Consider the following 19,898-nt stretch of genomic DNA (forward strand, 5'->3'; position numbering starts at 1 on the left):
GGGTCTTGTCATTTTGGCACCTAAGTAACCCAAAAAACTAGATGAAAATTTTTTGGTTGTTTAGTATGTATTTGTGTGTATATAAGGTATATGGTCTAACACCTTATATCTCCAGAACTACCGATTTTGGCCAAATTTGGCAGATTACTTCTATATATGAAGCACTGATACCGTTAAATTTTCAACTTAAAAGATCAAGGAGGTGAGACTGTAGAGCAAGGTTATCCTCAGTATCTTCAGATTTCTTATTTTTCTTAGGCACATTTGTTAACAATTAAAAAATAATATTTGAAAATTTTTTTTTTTGCAAACCACTACCCCAAAAAATGCACTAAACTAGTGGCTAAGTGGGTATACTGCATCAATAATACCTCCTGTCACTACAGGGAGCACTAATGTAGCACTGATGTACAGCTGTACAAAAAATATTATATTTAAATAAAATTATAAATATTTTAAATTAAGTTGTGTGTGTAAGCCATACATCAGAAAAAATCCACGTGACGGGAAAGTCCTACAGCTGTTTTGATTATTCATTGTCAGTTAGCATTGACTATTCAGTCAATGAAACAGCCGATACCAATTTATTTACCTTTGTATACACAATTATATTAAAGCTATATATACACTGTTGAAAACACGTTTTTTATGATTGGGTATGTTATTAAAAAAAGATTTTCTCCTTATTGTCTGATGATTCTCTCTGACTGCTATATAACACTGTAAACAGTATATAAAACAATGAAAATCATTAATAATGTAAAATTATAGTTTAACAATTGTGAAATGTTATGATATGTATCACATATATATATATATATATATAAATGTGTGTATGTGTGTGCATGCATGCGTGTGCATATACATATATTTATTTATTCTTTTTAATCTGAGTAATGAGTCAGTTGACTGGTTTGATGCTACTCCTTTCTATACTGTGCCAATTTTTTAACCTCAACTTTGAGATATATTACGGTCTACATCTCCAATTATGTGTTTCATATATTCCAATATTTATATTCTACTACAGTTTTTACAATCAAAAAATCCTTCTATGACCAAATTAACTAAATTTAGATGTCTTAATATATTTTTCATCAACCTTCATCTCTACATAATTCTTGCAAAATGTTTTCCACTTCTGTTCATCGTAAAGACTACTTTTAATTTAAAATTTTATCAACCTATCTAATTTTCAAAGTCCTCTATCAAACCACATTTTTTCCTTTCTGTTTTTATTATTGTTCATGTTTTATTACAGCAATCCAAATAAAAATTTCCAGAGATCTACTTTTAGTTCTTACATCTATACTTGATAACAGCAGATTTCTTTTCAGCATGAAACTCTCCATACTTCTCCCATTCTACTTTTGATGTCTGGATTATTTCATCCACCTTTTGTAATTTTACTACTAAAATAACAAAAATTTTGCAGTATTATTTTGTATTACCCAAACAATGATATATTTAAAGTAATACAAATGTAATAAAATGTTAATGTACGGGTAAAAATATTATTATAGCTATTAAGAAAAAATATAAGTCCTGATGGGTGGATAAAGCTAAAAAAATTACACAATTTTATAAAATCGATAAGTACCTTTCTGTTATAGAGAAGTTTTGATGAAACTACGTCTACTAAGGCAAAAGTAAATTAGAAAATACTTAGTTGATGAAAAATGTATTTACTTATTAAACAATATAATGCTTTTTCAAAAACTAATTATGCTCATAGAGATTAAGCCTGTACATGAACATGAAACGCTGTTAACTTTAGAAACTTAATCAACTAAAAATAAAATCAACCTTTACAAAAAATAAAAATACATAGCTCGATAAATGAAATGAAATTAATTTTTTCTTTAAAAAAATTCACAAAATAAATAGCTAAAACTGCAACTTTACAGGAAAAAAATTATTTTAATATAGTTTTTCTTATATGAATACAAGAAAGAAAAATTCGACAGAAAAAATTATCAATATAATAAAAGAAGGAAAAGTTGCAAAATAAAACTAATGAAAACTCGGTAAACAATTCTACAGGAGCAGTTAAAAATGCATGAACATATTACTTAATTTTGTATTAAACATGAACATGTTTTTATATGTGGCAAGGAAAACAAACATCCAATAAGTCTTTCTTAATAATAATTTGCGGCTACAAAATATTCTGCATCCTGTCTGACCTTAAATCCACTACTCCTTCTCTTGAATAAACTGGCATTAAAAATACTTACAAGAAATTTGGTACAAATATTGAGTACAAACTTATTTTATCAGTCCACACGTCATTGCTATACTATTGTTTTCTGATACATTGGCATACCATGATTAGTCATCTCTTAGTAGCATAGACCAGATGAATGAATAAATTTCACTCAAAGATTGAGGAGCTGCCAATGGTTAAACTCTATAAAGAATTGAAAATTAAAATTAATTTTAACAGCAGTGAAATTAGTTTAAGAAAAATTTTGACAGAATTAAGTTTAAAGTGGCGTGAAACTGAAAACGAAAGCAAAATTTTAGTTGAAAAACATTATATTTGGCAGAAAAGGATTTCATATTTGCAGGCCATCAATGATTTTAGAAAATGTAACCGGGCGATCGTACACTTAGATAAATACTATATTCTATTATCTCATTCAACAGCAAAATCATGGGCTGACGACAGCAGTGCAGGATTTTATTTACCAATAAATAAAGATGAACGCTTAATTATAATTCAAGCCGAAGGTGAAATGGGTTTTATTCCCAATGCAATGTTAACTTGGACAGTCAAATCAAAAGCGGTGATTACCATGATAGCATGAATATTAAAAATTATTTGAAATGGGCTGAGGAAAAATTAGTTTCTAACCTTCTTCCTGAGTCAGTAATAATTAATGATAATGCTCTGTATCATAATACCCTTTCTGAAAAACTTCCAGGGTCATCAAGCAAGGAACAAGACATGACTGCTACAGAAATATCATATTCCATTTTCATCTGAAATGTTTAAACCTCAGTTGTATGAATTAATTAAGTTGAACAAAAGTAATAGAAAACTATACCAATCTGATGAATTATGTTGGAAAGAAGTGAGTATCAAATTTGCAACTTCCACCTTACCATTCTGATTTAAATCCAACCGAGATGGTATATTCAGGGATAAAATGACATGTTGCGAGCCACAACACAACGTTTAAGATTTCAGAAGTGCAATAACTGGGTGAAGATAAAATGAATTCGATGAACACTGGAAACCTTACTGTGAAAAGTTTAAAAAATCGAAAGTGAATATTGGAGCTAAGTTAATAGAATCTCTGACAGAATCTTTCATTGTCTCTTTGTATAGTGACAGTCACACTAGTGACAATTACACTGAAGATAGTGATGACAGCGAGGAGAACGTTCTAGCTGAGGAATTAAACGGATAATTAATTTTCCAGTAAGTAATTAAAGTTACAATAATAAACATCTTTCATTATATTTACTGTGAATTAGTAATAGATAATATTGACATCCGTTATTTCATTTTACAATGTACAGTACAAAATTAGCCGACTGTATTTTATTTCAATATAGTTGCATTCATTTATTAAAAATAGAATAATTATTTGGTAAGGGGGATTACTAAGATCGAGGAATATGTTTTTACGTTGGGTAGTAATCGTCGTCCCTCCAAGCTCGCTGTAACTTGGCGACGACTGTACGAAAGGATATCGTGCACAATTCTTTAAAATTTCATGTCTGTTATTGAGTGTTAAATGTTTTTGATCCAATTCTGTTTATTTTTTAACATAATTCCCGAATAGATGTACTCATCGATTAACTCGTCAAGTTATATTCTGTAAAGTTATCGCAAGCGTATAAAATTGATTGCAATTTTGTCAGGTCATGTTGAATTTCTTAAAAAAAACGGTACGGACTTTGATATTAATATTTTTGAGTCTTAAAATACATGCCGGTCTCTGTGGCGCGAGTGGTATCGTCTCGGACTTTCATCCAGAGGTCCCGGGTTCGAATCCCGATCGGCATGGCTTTTTCACACCCTACAAAGTTGTCATTTCATCTCATCCTCTGAAGAAATACCTAACGGTGGTTCCGGAGGTTTAAAGAAACTTAGAACACTTGGTTCATACCGTCTTTTAATTAACGTCATATCCCTGATAATATCGTTATACTACGGAATTTCAATTCGGACTAATAACATAACAAATATAGTTGTTTTTTTTTTAAATGCGGCAAGATCATAAAATAACAATTTTTTAATAAGATTATCTTGGACCACCGTTAGGTATTACTTCAGAGGATGAGATGAATGATTTATAGCGTGTGTGAAAATGCCACGCCTGTCGCCTAGGGACGGTGGTCCCGGAGGTTAAATAAAAAAAAAGGTTTTAAGATACAGATATGCATTATTTACTAAAAAAATAAACTTAGGCTACTACGCTAATATGTTACGTTTTTCAGGGATACACACATAAATTACATCCATACCTATTATTTAAATATTCATTACTAACTGCAATAATAACTTTTATATGAAAAAAATATTAATTAAAATAATAGATTTCTTAGATACTAGTTAGTCATAAAAATCTTCATTATCTACGCAAATCTATAGGTCTCATTTGAAATATTAATATTTTATTAAAATTATTATTCTTATTATTACCGATAGAGATACTGGAAAAAAGTTGTTTACACACGATAAGTTAAAAAAAACAACTTTTTATTAATTATTTTCAATGTCCTTAGATCTATGAATAAAACCATAAAGGCTACCTAACATACTAATTAAAAATTAAATTTTCTAGTTTATACCTTTTTTGAAATGTAAAATTCAAACTTACAACAATGCAGTAATCAAATCTAGTCAGTCCACCCGAATTTTTAGTTCGGTTAAAAATTATTTTTAATCGCGATTACCGATTAATAATATATCAGTTGTTTAACTTCGGTAATCTACAGAAACAGATTTATTAAACATAGTAGCTTTGAAGGTTGATTTTTGTTCTTATTTAATATCATTGATTTTCCAAGTTAATATTTCCCGAGAAGTAATAACTGTGTGGATTCATCTAATTATATTAAAAGCAGAAAGATGAAATTAATACATATTTTTCAACACGCTTGCGTGAAATATCAACGAATTATATAAACAAACTATACAAACGTTTACGGAACACTTTTGTGTTAATATAATCGCGTTAAAATTGAAAAAAATAGTATCTCCAAATTTTTAATTTTCACCGTGCTTAATTGATTAAATTTTTTACATTCAATTAAAAGAAAGAAAATTATACACCGAACTTAAAAATTTTTATGATATTTTCAAATAAATTAAATATATTTAAACAGTAACGGTTTAGTTTAAAATAAAACCAATAAAAAACTAACGTTTCTGGAAGTATTTATATGTATTTCTCCCTAAACAAAATAATTTTAAATACACCATTGTATTTTAAATATAATATTTTGTAAGTCTCTATACACATTTCATTTATATTATTATACAATTTGATAGAAATCTGAAGATGTGTTTTTATTTTATAGGGTACTTAAATTATTTACCAACACGTAGGCCGAAAACTAAGCATGTATTTGTTCTAATAAAAAACTGTATTTAAAAAATTCTTAAAAATTTTATTGTTCACTTGTGATCTTACTTTTTCTAATAGAAATAAGTATAACATTTTCGACAATCTATGAAATAATAATAAACTTTAAGCACACAGATTTTAAAAGCAATTAAGAAATTCACGATTACAAACACAAAATGGAACAGATAGGTTTGCGGGAATTCCTGTTACATTATTTTAGTATTTTAGTCTACATTATCTTATACAGGGTAAAAGTTCGTAGATAAACTAACAACTAAGTCCCAATGCCTTTTGGTATTGCAACTTGTGATCAAAGATATAACCTTTAAAATTATTTTTAAAAGAAACAGTCTTTATTCCGTAGAATAATTTTTTCTTCCTTAGGAATTAGAAGAAAGGAATAGATTTTAGGATAACTTTTGATTTACCCTACGTAGCTGCTGCATACAAAGGGTAAAAAAAAAAGTTACATCTTTTACGGAATATACCTCACGTAATAAGTATTCGGCAAAGAATCCTTGGAACACCATTTGTTTGGCAAAGTTTTCCAGAAATCTTCTCAAACGTGGATGTAGGTACAATAAGTAAATATATAAGTAAATAATGGATAAATATCATTGCTAACAATCTTATTTTGACTGATATAGATAAAAAAAGATCAGAATTATTTAAAACTAATTTACATATCCGGATTAAAAGAAATTTGGTTAAAATTTATTAAATAATTATAAATCAAAGTTAAAAAAGCTAACGACAAAGTTGTTATACTTTCCTGGCATTAGTTATTTATTGAAATAATGAGACACAAAAAAAGTTTAAAAAATCTAAAAAAAATCTGTCCCGAAAATCCACCTCGCAAGAAAATCTTTTAATTTGTCTATGTTTACTATTTTCAATGGAACAAAATTTTAAAAAAGCCACTGAAAAATGTATATACAATAAAAAGTTACCTAAAATTCCTTTTTTTGGGGGGTGGGGGTGAATTATGTTATAACATTTTATTTTAATATTATTAAAAGTTTAAATAAACGAAAAATTTTAAAAGATAAGCCTATCAAAGTTTAAAAATATAGATTTTTTGATAGGTTCAGCATCCCCAATATTGCTCTCAAAGTATTTTTTTTGGACCACTTGCAATACTAGCATGTTTAGGAACACATAAAAATAAATCGGTTAAAAAATACGAAACAAATAAAAAAATAGGTTTTTCGTTTTCTGGGGAGAATTTGGGGGGAGGGGAAATGTTTTTTCAAATGGTAAGATAAGCACGAACACATGTACTGAACTTAACATAAAGTGGGATTACGTTAGCAAAATTTCGAATAAATTGATCCCTAAGAAACTACTTGCCCCACCCCCTGGAGATATTGACCCCCCCCCCAACCTTTACCAACAAATTACCAGATATACACGAGTCTGCCAAATTCCATCAAAAAGTAATTAAGCTTCAAACGCGCCAACATACGTACGACGAACATTACCCACACTGTTTTTGTTTATTAGGTTCCCTAAGTCATGTAACATCAAGAAATGCGAAAACCCATAATTCATTTTTGGACCGATTAGCATATTTTCCTTCTTTCAGCGTAGCTCTAGAACTGTGATGCTAGGAAAGTAAAAATAAGCTATACATATTTTCATTCCGATATAGTATAACATCGTATTTAACATAAGTTGCCATGTCCGTAGAGCGATCTCGTAACCTTAGTTTTCTACTGAAAAGTTTTTTAGATTCTTTTAGTTTTTTAGAACGATAGAATACTACTACTCCTATTTACGTGAATAATAATTTAAAAATTAAGCTCTATAACGAATTTGAATTAATAAAAATAAACATATACAACAAATAAAATATCGAGTTTTATATATATATAAGAGAAGTTTTATCCATTGAATTCTGTTTTTTTTGACGACATTATATTGATTAATTAATTACACATCAAATTTAATTCTGCATTCAGAAAATAATACATTCAAAAAACGCCAAAACATTATCATATGCGTTCTTTCTAACAGTTGTACTTGATCGCTATTTTAAATAAAAAACTTTTTTGTAAAATTATTACGAATATATATCGTTCGACAGACGCTTGTAATAACAGAGGTCGTTATCGTCGTACTTCGTTTGTTAACAGACAACAGACGACGTTCCACAGACGCTCTGAACATAAAACGCGTATGTTATGTTCTACCTAATCGCAAGGAACATTACTGAAAAATTTCATAAACACGGGAAATGTGTTTGGTCGCAACTGCATCATAAACACGTAAACAGATGAACTGCCAAAAGGTCGAGTAAAAATAGGATCTCTCTTCGTACGATCAAATCACATATGTGTTAAACAAAAATATTAATATCACGATTACCCACATCTGTATTTATAAGTAATATGGAATAAAATGTTTTAGACAACTTCCCGTAGCTTTAGATCGATCTCTTAAAACTATTTATTAAAAATATTTCGGAAGTATATAACATAAAAAATAACTAAAAAATCTAAATGTTAGAATCGTAAAATATAATAAAAATATTAAAAAATCTTTAATGGGAGATCAGATCTATCTTCTTTAAAGATCAGATTTCTATACTCAATTTTTAAACAGTTTTTATTTCTTCAAATAAAAAAAAAGAAATAAGAAAACGGTATAATTTATGCTGTAATTCTTTTTTATTAGGATTTACTAAAACTTTTATAGTTTATTACTCATTTTACTTTTAAGTTAAATGATAATGAACATAGATTTCAAAGAAATATGCTATTCTACAACTAGTATCGACATCGGGAATATCGACAAATAACATAACAACCTATGTAAATAAATTAGTAAAGATTAAACGGAATACATCTTGTAACTAATGGGAACAAACAATGATGTACATGATAACGAAGAAAAGCAAAGAATGAAAGGCATATGCGTCGGTATGATGAGGTAGGCTCGTGCGCACACTATTTTCTGATAAGTAATATTATCATACTGATAAGAAAGCAGCTGAAAATACATAACATTACAACAAAAAAAATCCAGGTGTTTTACTTCTTTATTATTATTATTTGAATTATTCAGTTTCCTTTTTTTAAAGTAGTAAATAACACATAATAATACTAAAAAGACTGAAGGAAACGCGTGCCATGCGATAGATAAATTCATAACTTAAAAAAAAAAAAAAAAAAAAAAAAAAAAATAGCAGCTGCTAGGGCTGTAGTATATTTGTTTTCTTTATAAACAACTTACCTCACCTTAGATTATTTAAGTTTACTTAACTAATCTAAAATTGAAATATTCGTGCATTGTATAAGCAATAAACTGATAATTTTTTTTTTAAGAAAAAATATTTTTTAGATCGAAATATACTATTTTAAGTGCATTTACGTATATGTTATACAACTATTCATAGAATCTGAGAAAAAATGAAAGATTATTTTTTGGAATAACCCAGATTAATAAATTTGAAATACGCGTTTAATTTCTTGAACTACGTTAAATATGTTATGCGACAAGTTCGCACAAGTTTGAGGTACACAGAAATGAGAAGAAAGATTTGACCTTGTTCTATCATTCAAATACTATGAAAATAAGTAAAAAAAAAATAATAAATGATTATATTACGTAAATATAAATCATATGAAAATAATGTAAAAATAATACGTATAAAAGTCTCTTAAAAATAAAAACTAAAAAAAAAACCTTGTAAAAAATCATCTTTAAGAAATGATCGATTAAATGAGCTTATTAAAAAAATTAAGCTGTGAGGAATTTAACGATTTGTAATAATTTTTTTTGTCTTCAGCTGTTTGACTGGTTTGATGCAGCTCTCAAAGATTCCCTATCTACTGCTAGTCGTTTCATTACGCTATAACCCCTACATCTTACATTCCTAACAATTTGCTTTACATATTCCAAACGTTGCCTGTCTACACAATTTTTCCCTTCTACCTGTCCTTCCAATATTAAAGCGACTATTCCAGAATGTCTTTAATATGTGGCCTATAAGTCTTTCTCTTTTTTTAACTGTATTTTTCAAAGTGCTTCTTTCTTCATTGATTTGCCGTAACACGTCTTCATTTGTCACTTTATCCACCCATCTGATTTTTAACATTCTCCTATAGCACCACATTTCAAAAGCTTCTAATCTTTTCTTCTCAGATACTCCGATCGTCCAAGTTTCACTTCCATATAAAGCGACACTCCAAACATATACTTTCAAAAATCTTTTCCTGACATTTAAATTAATTTTTGATGTAAACAAATTATATTTCTTACTGAAGGCTCGTTTCGCTTGTGCTATTCGGCATTTTATATCGCTCCTGCTTCGTCCATCTTTAGTAATTCTACTTCCCAAATAACAAAATTCTTCTACCTCCATAATCTTTTCTCCTCCTATTTTTACATTCAGTGGTCCATCTTCGTTATTTTTACTACATTTTATTACTTTCGTTTTGTTCTTGTTTATTTTCATGCGATAGTTCTTACGACGTAGGACTTCATCCATCTATCATTGTTCCTTCTAAATATTTTTTACTCTAAGCTAGAATTACTACGTATACCATCAGCAAATCGTAACATCTTTATCTTTTCACCATGTAATAATAATAATAATAATAAAAAAAACATCATCACCGTATATTCCCTCTAAATACTGTACAATGTCGATATTAAAGTTACAAAATTTTAACGCTCAAATGATTGCAAATGAAACTGTAATCGTCCTCAAGATATGAATCACATCTCCTTTATTATTAACAATTTGAATTTAAACATGAAAACTAAATAACATTGTTGCACAAAAGTGTTAATACTAAGCTTTAAATTTAAGCAAATGTTAAAAAAAATAAAAAATCTCGTACGTTATTTTTTGATAAAATTGAAGCATCAATTTTCGCATAATAATATCATCATAAGGTTAAATTTAAAGTTTAAAAAGTAATAAAAACAATAAAAAAATGTTTATTTTAAACATGAGGGTTAATCTTTTTGAAATATTTTTTTTGACTTATTGTGAATGTGTTGACCAGTACTCAATTGTCAGAGAAGGTTTTTCATCAAATTTCACACATCACAAGATAAGACATCTCTATCACCTTCAATTCATTTCCTCACACCCTTATAGATATCAGAACCAAATTTTAATGGCATTAATGCTCCATTACAGGAGGCTTTGTACCAAATTTAAGATTTTTTAGGATATTATGGTACTGAGATATAAACTGATTTAGAAGGCGACGAGCATACGCGCGTAGACACGAAGTTTTTTTTACCAAAGTCACCGTTTTGACGGTTCTAGAGTCCATACATGCAAACTCTCGGAGGTCAATTTTCCTGATCGAATGTTCTGTTTAGAAAGTAAAATTGAATATGGTATATAAAATATGCATAATACATTTCATATAATAGTACTGAGCAATTTAACTCTGGTAGATAAATAAAGGTATCGCGACATTCCGAAGTTTTTTCAAGTCAACTTTTCTTTAACAACTTAAAAAAGAGCTAATAAATTTTACCCTAATGTTCAAGCGTTAGTTTTTTTAAATACACTAATCCGGTTCATTTTTTAAACATTTATTTTATCGGAGGAAATTTCGCTGGCTGTACCATTCTGCGTTTCTTTCGTACATCTTATGTATTATATATATGTATTATTATATATGTATAAGAATTTTTAAATGAAAAATTACACAATCTACAAAGACGATTGTAAAAATATTATTTCTCAATCATTACTTGAGATTGTACTGTTAAATAATTTGAGGGCATTCTGACATTCAAAATATTATTTTTCGTAAAAATTTATGAAACTGTTGAAAATTAAGATCCGAACGAAAGTAAAATTTCTGCATCCCGTAACATCCGTAATTTACGCTCAGTTGTGACTGTTTACGTCGTTTCTCTATACTCAGTTCCTTATCTTTACCAAACTTCGAGTTTTTTGAGTCTTACTTTTTTTTTTGTAAGCCTACACACATTTTAATTAAAAATTAAACTTTTTTTTTGTCATCAATCATTTGATTGGTTTATGTTATTTTCCATTACTTTCTGTTCTATTGTAATCGGTACTTACGTATTAACGCCACCGCAGCTACACCTTCATTTAAAATTGAGTATTTATTTTATTGATTCTCTTTATTAATTTTAAGAAATGGTTATTTATATTTATTTATTTTATAAATATAATTTAACCAAACTTAACCTACGCTCGCTAACCTTGACTAATTAACACCGTAATTTTTAAAAATAACCATTTATTAAAATTAATAGACTGTTTTGAATCTATGTTAAACTCGTATTAACGCCACCGTTACGTTAATACGTAAGTACCTTGTAATCTTTTAAAATAAACGTAATTACTACATACAATATATTCAGTTTCACGCTATATCTCTCCAACCCCTGACCGCAAACCTATCTAAGGTTTATTCCGATATTATGGATAACTTAATACATGGTCCACCATCAATCTACAAGAATCTGCTAAAAATTTATTTTTTCCAATTTATCTTAAAATTTTTTCTTTTCGAATTTTCATCATTTTGAATCATCTTCTGTATAAATAAAAATGTAAATGTTCGTTTGTTCAAAATCTTAAATCTCCGAAATTTCTTAACAAATTGCTTTAAAATTTTGACACAACGTTGCATTCGAATACGCGCGCGTTTTTATATACCTACTATTTATATACCTAAAATGTCACACCTGTGACAGGTAAAAACATGCTTTTTTTTAAAAACAGGGCTATCTATTGGGTGTAAAAGCAACACACGCTATACTAAATATTTTACGATTCCATTTCAGGGTTTCCGATAAGTGTGTCTGTTACAGACTAAAAAACTACTGGACCGATTTACGCGCGGAGAAAAAGGGAGAAAGGTAAAAATCGGAAAATGGAATGAGGGAAAACCCGAAAAAGGTAAAAAGGGGAAAATGCAAAAAAGTAAAGGGGGAACACGGGGGAAAGGGAACCGTGAAAGGGGGAAACGGGAATTTGGTAAAAATTAAAGTGGAAAAGGAACATGGGGGAAAGGGGGGAAGAAAGGGTGACAGGGTAAAAGGGAAAGGTTAAATTTTGTGAAGTTTTGTAATGTTCATTTTGTTAATGTTTTATCAAACTTTCAATTGTGTTCATTTAATCTATATATATATATATATATATACTCAAATCTGTCGGGTCTGTTAGTTAATAATATCTTTCTGTAACACCATGCTTCAAAGACCTTAATTCTTTTCTTTTCTGTTTTTTCATATTATCCACATTTTATTTCCATAAAACTATCTAACATAAATAATTTGAAAAATTTCTTTCTGATTATTAGATACAATAAGAGAAATATTACAATTTAATCATTTTGTTAAGCATGGTCTGTTGGTATAAGTATATAATTATAATTAATATACAAAACATCACTTACCAACAATTGAATTCGAAGAGTTCAAGCGCTTTCAGAATTAAATACTACCTTCAGGAACTACCATATTCGTCCTATTTATAACATTAATTAAAACTTCACATCTAAAATTATAAAAAAATCTTTATATTTACTTAAAACATAACAGCTGGTCGTAATATGTTTTAAAATTATGTCAACATAAGCGTCCTGTAAAAATGTGAAGTTTTAATTAATATTATAAATAGGACGAATATGACAATTCCTGAAGATGTAATTTAATTCCGAAAGCACTTTAACGCTTCAAATTGAATTGTTGGTAAACTGTTTTTTTTTTAATATTAATTACAATTATTAAAATTTAAGTTGGTAAGATTTGATACTAGCAGAATTATTTTTTAGGAAAGCTCTTTCCTTGCTTGTGCAGTCTGCTTTAAATAACTATTTAATTCTTGCAATTCTTTACCTTAGTAACAAAATTCTGCAACTTCTGGTGTATTGTGCTCCCTATTTTTAATATTTACTACTAATTAATTACCTGTTTTTTGTCAAAGTCTATTACTACAAATAAAACTAAAAAGTTTAAAATAAAAGTAATTTTAAAAAATAACACCATTAAAAAAATTATACTGTTAATACTTTCTTTAATCGTTAAATCGTTGGGAATGATGCTATCTGATTGAGGGTTAGTAAGTTTTGTATTTAATTTGCATAGTTCAAAAAAAGTTGAAATTCAAACAATTAAATAGTATATATATATATATATATATATATATATATATAAAGTAGTTTTTTTACATCAAATCTTGTCATTATGTTTTTAAGTTTTCTATATAATATAGTACAACTAATTTTAAATATATTACAGTTTACACAGATATTAAAATATGTTTTAAAATAAGAAAATTAATAAAAAATTACTGGGAATAAAATGATGGAGAGAAAAAAGAACGTAAACTATATATTTTATCTCTCTCTTATAAGCTTATTCGTTTATTAGAGAAGTGGTAATTTATAACGCAGAAGCATTTTAGACTAACCTTCATAAAAGAATACACAAATTAAAAAAAAAATTAATCATCTTTCAAAAAGGTCCTAGAGCTTCTGGTCTTCGTCTGACAAAACATGACCCTCTTAACAATTTTTCAAGTAGTTCCCACAAAGTTTCTTATCATAAAAATGGGTTTAAATACCTTTCAAGTATAACAACTTTATTACCTATTAAAATAAAAAAAATATATAACAAATAGAGATAATACAGTAATAGTGACAAAACATAAAATACAGATTGATTATTACAACTTACTTATAAATTTTTTTAAAATTAATTTCTTAAATTTATTTAAAAAAATAAATAAATAAATAAAAAATAAAAATTATAATGTAGAATGGAAAAACTCATATTCCAAAGGTGAAAACGAAAGTTTTACAAATTTTGTAGTAAATGTTACATAAGGGAGTGACGAGGACTAACATTTTCATACATTCAAGAATGATACTTAAGGTATAACAGTCTATATCAATTTTACTGATAAAGTAACTTAATTCGAATAGAAAATCTATACTTCTGAAGGATATATATGACAACCATTTTCACAAAAATTTTAAAGTTTCTCAAAAATGCACAAGCACTTTTGTAAAATAATGAATGCGTAATAATAATTTAGTATTGCTTCCAACAATAAACATGTTGTAACTATCATAATATAATTAGAATTCTTAAGTATTTGATAACACAAGCAAATTTTTACACATGCGCGCGCGCACACACACACACGCACACACACAGTGAGTGAGAGGGGGAGGGGTTACAAATAAAGTATCCAAGAAAGGTCTGATCAATAAAAAATATCAGAAATAATAATTTTTAAAAATAGCTAATATTGGATAACATGTAATGAATAAGAATACAAATGAAACATACTCATATATGCAATAAGAATCCAGAATTCAGATGTCAATGGCTGAAACATAAGCACACAGGAAAAAAAAATTCATTAATAATACACACATAATGTGGCATTCAAATTCTAATCTAACAAAGATTCAAACTTAATTTGATTACATATTGGGATTGGTTGCATAGTGAACATCATTATTCAGAGAAAGAAACAATAATTGATGACACCTGAATCTACGATACTTTACATGTAACATGGTCATAACAGAGTTGAAGATAATGCAAAGGAATAAATTAATGTAGCCTTTCTTTTCAAGAATAAAGTCAGAACTTTCCTACTAAGAGGCAAAGATCTAATAATTAAGATGTTCTCATATACCTGTCCAGTCACAAAGGTAATATTACAGAATTACTGTGTATTGAACACCATTACAGTTTAAAAGTATGTCTTATCATCCTGCAGGTCACATGTTCAGGTCTACTAGTCACATGTTCACTCTGTTCAACATAGGGACTAGTTGCATAGTGAACATCATTACTTTTATAAAAAAAAACTATGATTTATAACACCTGAATTTATGGTACTTTACATGTATCATGGTCATAACAAACAGTTGAGAATAATGTAAAGGAACAATGGATTATATAAACTTCTGTACAGTGCTTGTGCACGCGCAAGCACTCACATACACGCATGCGCACGCGGACGAACAGAGAGAGAGAGAGAGAGAGAGAGAGAGAGAGAGAGTGAGAGAGAAAGGGTGAGAGAAGGTGGGTGGGAGAGAGAGGGGGAGGTTGAGAGAGAGAGAGGGTGGTTTCCAATAAAGTATCCAAGGGACGTCTGATCACCCAATCCTTACATTAAAATTTGTTTTCTGTGCAGTATGAGAAACATACAATTTGTTATACTAAAAAATCAGTTTGATTATACATAAGAGTATTTCAATAATTTTACTCTTCTAATTTTAATTACCTCGCTTTTATAGGCTACCAAATTCATTAATCTTATTTATAAAATAAGTCATTTTAATTCAAAAAAGCTGTCCCAGGAGAAAACAAACAGTTAGTTTAAAATATATCCTGTAGACTTATAGACTACAGGATATATTTTAAATGTTTACGTTTTTGAGTTCAGTCTGTTTATATGAAAAAAGTTAGACACTCGTTTTTATTTCTTCATAAACATGATTAATTTTTTTTTTAAATAAGGATAAAAAAAAGTTTTATTTTTAATCATTCTGTTATAAATAATGAAGATGACTAGTGAACTGTGCATTTATGTCTGTTTACTTTTATTAAATGATCCTAAGTATATTCCTAGTTATTTAACTTTTTAATTAGTAATCTATTAATTTTATTTTTTATTGAAATCACATAAAGATCAATCATAATCAACACCTTATCTGTTTTCTTTTTTTAAATGATATAATAAATTTGTTGTGAATGAAAAATGCCAAGTCTAACCAAGATTCAAACCCAGAACTTTCCTAGTAAAAGGCAGACATGTTACCACTCTACCATGACATTAGCATGTTCAGTGGATTAGTATGTTCACTATGAAAGGTTTAAAATCTATCTCTCCAGCAAGTACTAAAATCATTAATAAACAGCTAAGTTGAATATAATATAAATTACTGAAGTTATAAAAAAAAATTATAAAATTAAACAAAAATTATTAAAACTTCTAAGAAGATAAGAAAGACAATAAATAAATAAAGTAGACTGTATAACAAACAGCACTAACATCTGTTCCATATTTTTAATTTAAATAAATAACAAAATTGCAGATGATATGAAGCAATATACAAGTAAAAATTGTTATTTCTATAGTTGCCAAGTTGTAAATCATGGAATGTAAATGACATGTACAAGGTAACAGATGTGATATAAAAATCATTTACATTAAATATACAAAATATATTAATAATTACTGTTAATTTTTATTTTACACAGGCAATTAACAGACCTTGATAAGAAACCATTCATGGAAGAAGCTGAAAGATTAAGAGTAAAACACAAACGAGAACATCCTGACTACAAATACCAACCTAGAAGGCGTAAACCAACAAAACCGACTTCCACCACTACATCAACACTACCACAAACATCATCAAATCTTCAGACTAATCAAAGAATAGATGGACCACCGCACAGTATGTTGTTTAGGTAAAAGTATTTTATTTAAAAGAGAATCTTAATAAATTTTTCTAAATTGTATAAGTAAATGGGAATTATTATGTGTTTGAAGCGCAAACTGATATATTTTTATTAACAAATACAAATTTAAATATTAAAAAAATAACTCACTCGGTTGATTAACATATATGATTGTATGATTAAAGGACAGCTACATGATTGCAAATTGTAGACTACATTTCCTTACAACTTCATGCTTATCCCATCATTATAACACCTCAAAGAGAAACATTCTGGATCACTAATAAAATTTCAATTAAGGTAGTGTCACATGATAATACGGATAGGACAGGGGTCGGCAATCTGCGGCTCACGAGCCACATGCGGCTCTTTGGATGTGAAGCTGCGGCTCTTTAGTTCCATACGCAAATATTATTTATTTTATCAAAAAAAAAACATTTAAATATCGTTCTGAATCGATTAACGAGGATTAGGCACCGATTCTATCGCTTTGCCACTTGTACTCGCTTTTCACCGCACCGCTCCCCTGTGACACGCGTCGTCACTGTTGTCAGTCTCAGAAGCTCTCGAATGACGCCGTCGTCGGATGTTTCTATGTAGGTTTTAATTCGCTTTCGACGCAAGACAATTTGGCGTCTTCACCAGTGCTTTGGCTGTGATGTATAGTTTGTTGTTTCAAGCAAAAGAGTTAGAAGCGAATCATCTTCTCAAAGTTATGTATGTACATATATATAATAATAATAAAAAAACTGAAGTAAAGATAGGTAACATAATAAGTATTATATTTTTAAAACACATATTATCAATATTTTTTTCCAAATAAGATACCTAACTACTTTTTTGAAGTCAATAAGAATTGTCAAAAAAGAAACAAAGTACCACTGTTGGATATTACTGCGAAAGTATTTTTATTAAAATATATATTTAATAAATTACCTATTTTATTATTTATCTGTTTTATAGCTTTTTATTATTTAAAAATAATAAAAATTATAATAATAGTGAAATAATAGTAAATTATAATAACTCTTATTATAATAAGAGTTAAAATAATAATTATAAGTGTAAGTATCTATAAATTGTTATTTAATAAACCTATTTTCGAAAAAATTTTGTGGCTCTTTAAAAACTTTGAAATTTTGTAAATTGTAATTTTTGACTCTTCTGACTCAAAAGGTTGCCGACCCCTGGGATAGGATAATAAGTATAGGTAGCTATCAAGATAATACTTAAAGGCTAATGATCGTTATGTTGATTACCACTAAAAACAAAAAAAAAAGTAGTAAAGAAGAATCTATCAGTGGTAATGTAGTGACTTTCTAATGACTCATGATTATGGTGTAGCTTCAATCAATAATATTTTTTAATCTTGCAAAAAACTCCTTAGTGAACAATGCTCAGAATATATAAAACAGCCGACTTCCTTTTGTTTTTTGGGTTTTATGTAGAAAATTGTATTTATTATATGTAATAGAAAAGATTATTTACTGGGAACAAGAGTTCTAAGAAAGAAGAAAGATAATAAACTACAGCTCTTATAACCTGATGGAACAGCAACATCTGGAATATTTCAGCAAGTAGAATCATGGAAATTGAATCTGTAAAGAAAAGATAAAATGCCATTGCCATACTGTGGGCATTATTATAAATTATGAATAACTAAACAGTTGATGACGTGTACTACTTATATAAAAAAAGAATCTATCATTTGAATAAAAAAAAATGAAGATAATGATAATTATGAAGTAATATCTTAGATTTTTTACAATTTTAATTTTTTTTTATTAAAGCTTTATAAACAGTGTTAATACAATCTGTGTATACTAGCCTGTTAGAAGCCTATCCAGCGGGTAATTCAGTAAAGTTGAATTTCATTGTATTAGGAAGGAGTAGAATTAGAAAGCCACTGGATAAGAAAATGGAGTCTCTGGAGGGCCTTAACTGAAAGTAAATAATCTGATAAGCACAGCTGCTCCGATCAAACTGTAGATGTCAAAGATACAGTCACTCAAAGAGATCCTTAGATCTTTAATTGGGATCCAACAGATATCTAGCTACTACAGAGGAATAAAGGATCAAGGATAAGGAAGAATAGTGGATGATGATAAAGGCTCAATTTACCCACACAAAGGTTGTAAAGCCTCAACAACCCTACACAAACGAGCCCTTCAAGTAGTGGACATCTACTTGAATATAAGGAGGGACTCACAGATCTTCCAGTGAACAAATCTATATTCAGAATGGGAGCAGCACATTTCTAATCAAAAATTTTGTACAGGTATTATTTTCTTTTTGAAAAACAGAAAATAAAAATAAAATACAATTTAAATTCAGATTCAGAACAGATCATGGGATTTTCCTTATATCTTCCAAACACAAAAATTCTAAGAAATATTTTAAACAAAGACCAAAGTGTCCAAGAATAAAAAAAAAAAAAAAAATTAAAATAAATGACAGAATTATGGAGAATATGAAAACACATAATAAAATATTTATTTTCATTAAATTGCAGAACTTTGAAGACTGAAAGTTATCACAGTGAAGAGGAAAAATCTTCAATAAGGCTAGGACCAAATTCGCCACCTGGACCGCCTACACCCCCTACAACTCCAAATCGAGGTCATTTACCAAGAATTAGATACCCAACAACATCATCCGTAACAACACAATCATCAAGTAAGTTAGATTTTTTTTTCTTTTTAGTTAATATCTGGATACATTAGTAATCAATTTTTATTATTCTTTGATTTTCACTCAACAATTGTTTGTAGTTGCTCTTCTTATACTGATAATTCTTAATAATTCTGTGAGTATTAACTATTTGACAGTCAGTATATACTACAATTGCACATATAAATAATCTGATTGAAAAATATA

At 28.4% G+C, this 19,898-nt stretch overlaps 1 protein-coding gene and 1 long non-coding RNA gene across 6 annotated transcripts in view; one reads left to right on the forward strand and one right to left on the reverse strand.

The window, feature by feature from the left end:
• Positions 1–19,898, reverse strand: part of LOC142326212 (uncharacterized) — a 148,669-nt gene that overhangs the window by 113,839 nt on the left and 14,932 nt on the right. The window contains exon 3 of one of the 5 annotated variants that reach the window (XR_012756724.1): positions 2,238–2,410. The exons of the other annotated variants lie outside the window; for them this stretch is intronic. This is a non-coding gene — a long non-coding RNA (uncharacterized LOC142326212). The remainder of the gene's footprint in view (positions 1–2,237; positions 2,411–19,898) is intronic. 5 annotated transcript variants of the gene reach the window in all.
• LOC142326211 (uncharacterized) overlaps positions 1–19,898 on the forward strand; it is an 89,073-nt gene that overhangs the window by 67,493 nt on the left and 1,682 nt on the right. The window contains exons 3-4 of the mRNA XM_075368496.1: positions 16,818–17,030; positions 19,534–19,697. Coding sequence (XP_075224611.1) covers positions 16,818–17,030; positions 19,534–19,697 — 377 coding nt within the window. The remainder of the gene's footprint in view (positions 1–16,817; positions 17,031–19,533; positions 19,698–19,898) is intronic.

The sequence above is a fragment of the Lycorma delicatula genome, chromosome 6 (genome assembly GCF_047948215.1).
Source record: "Lycorma delicatula isolate Av1 chromosome 6, ASM4794821v1, whole genome shotgun sequence".
NCBI classification, from domain to species: domain Eukaryota; kingdom Metazoa; phylum Arthropoda; class Insecta; order Hemiptera; family Fulgoridae; genus Lycorma; species Lycorma delicatula.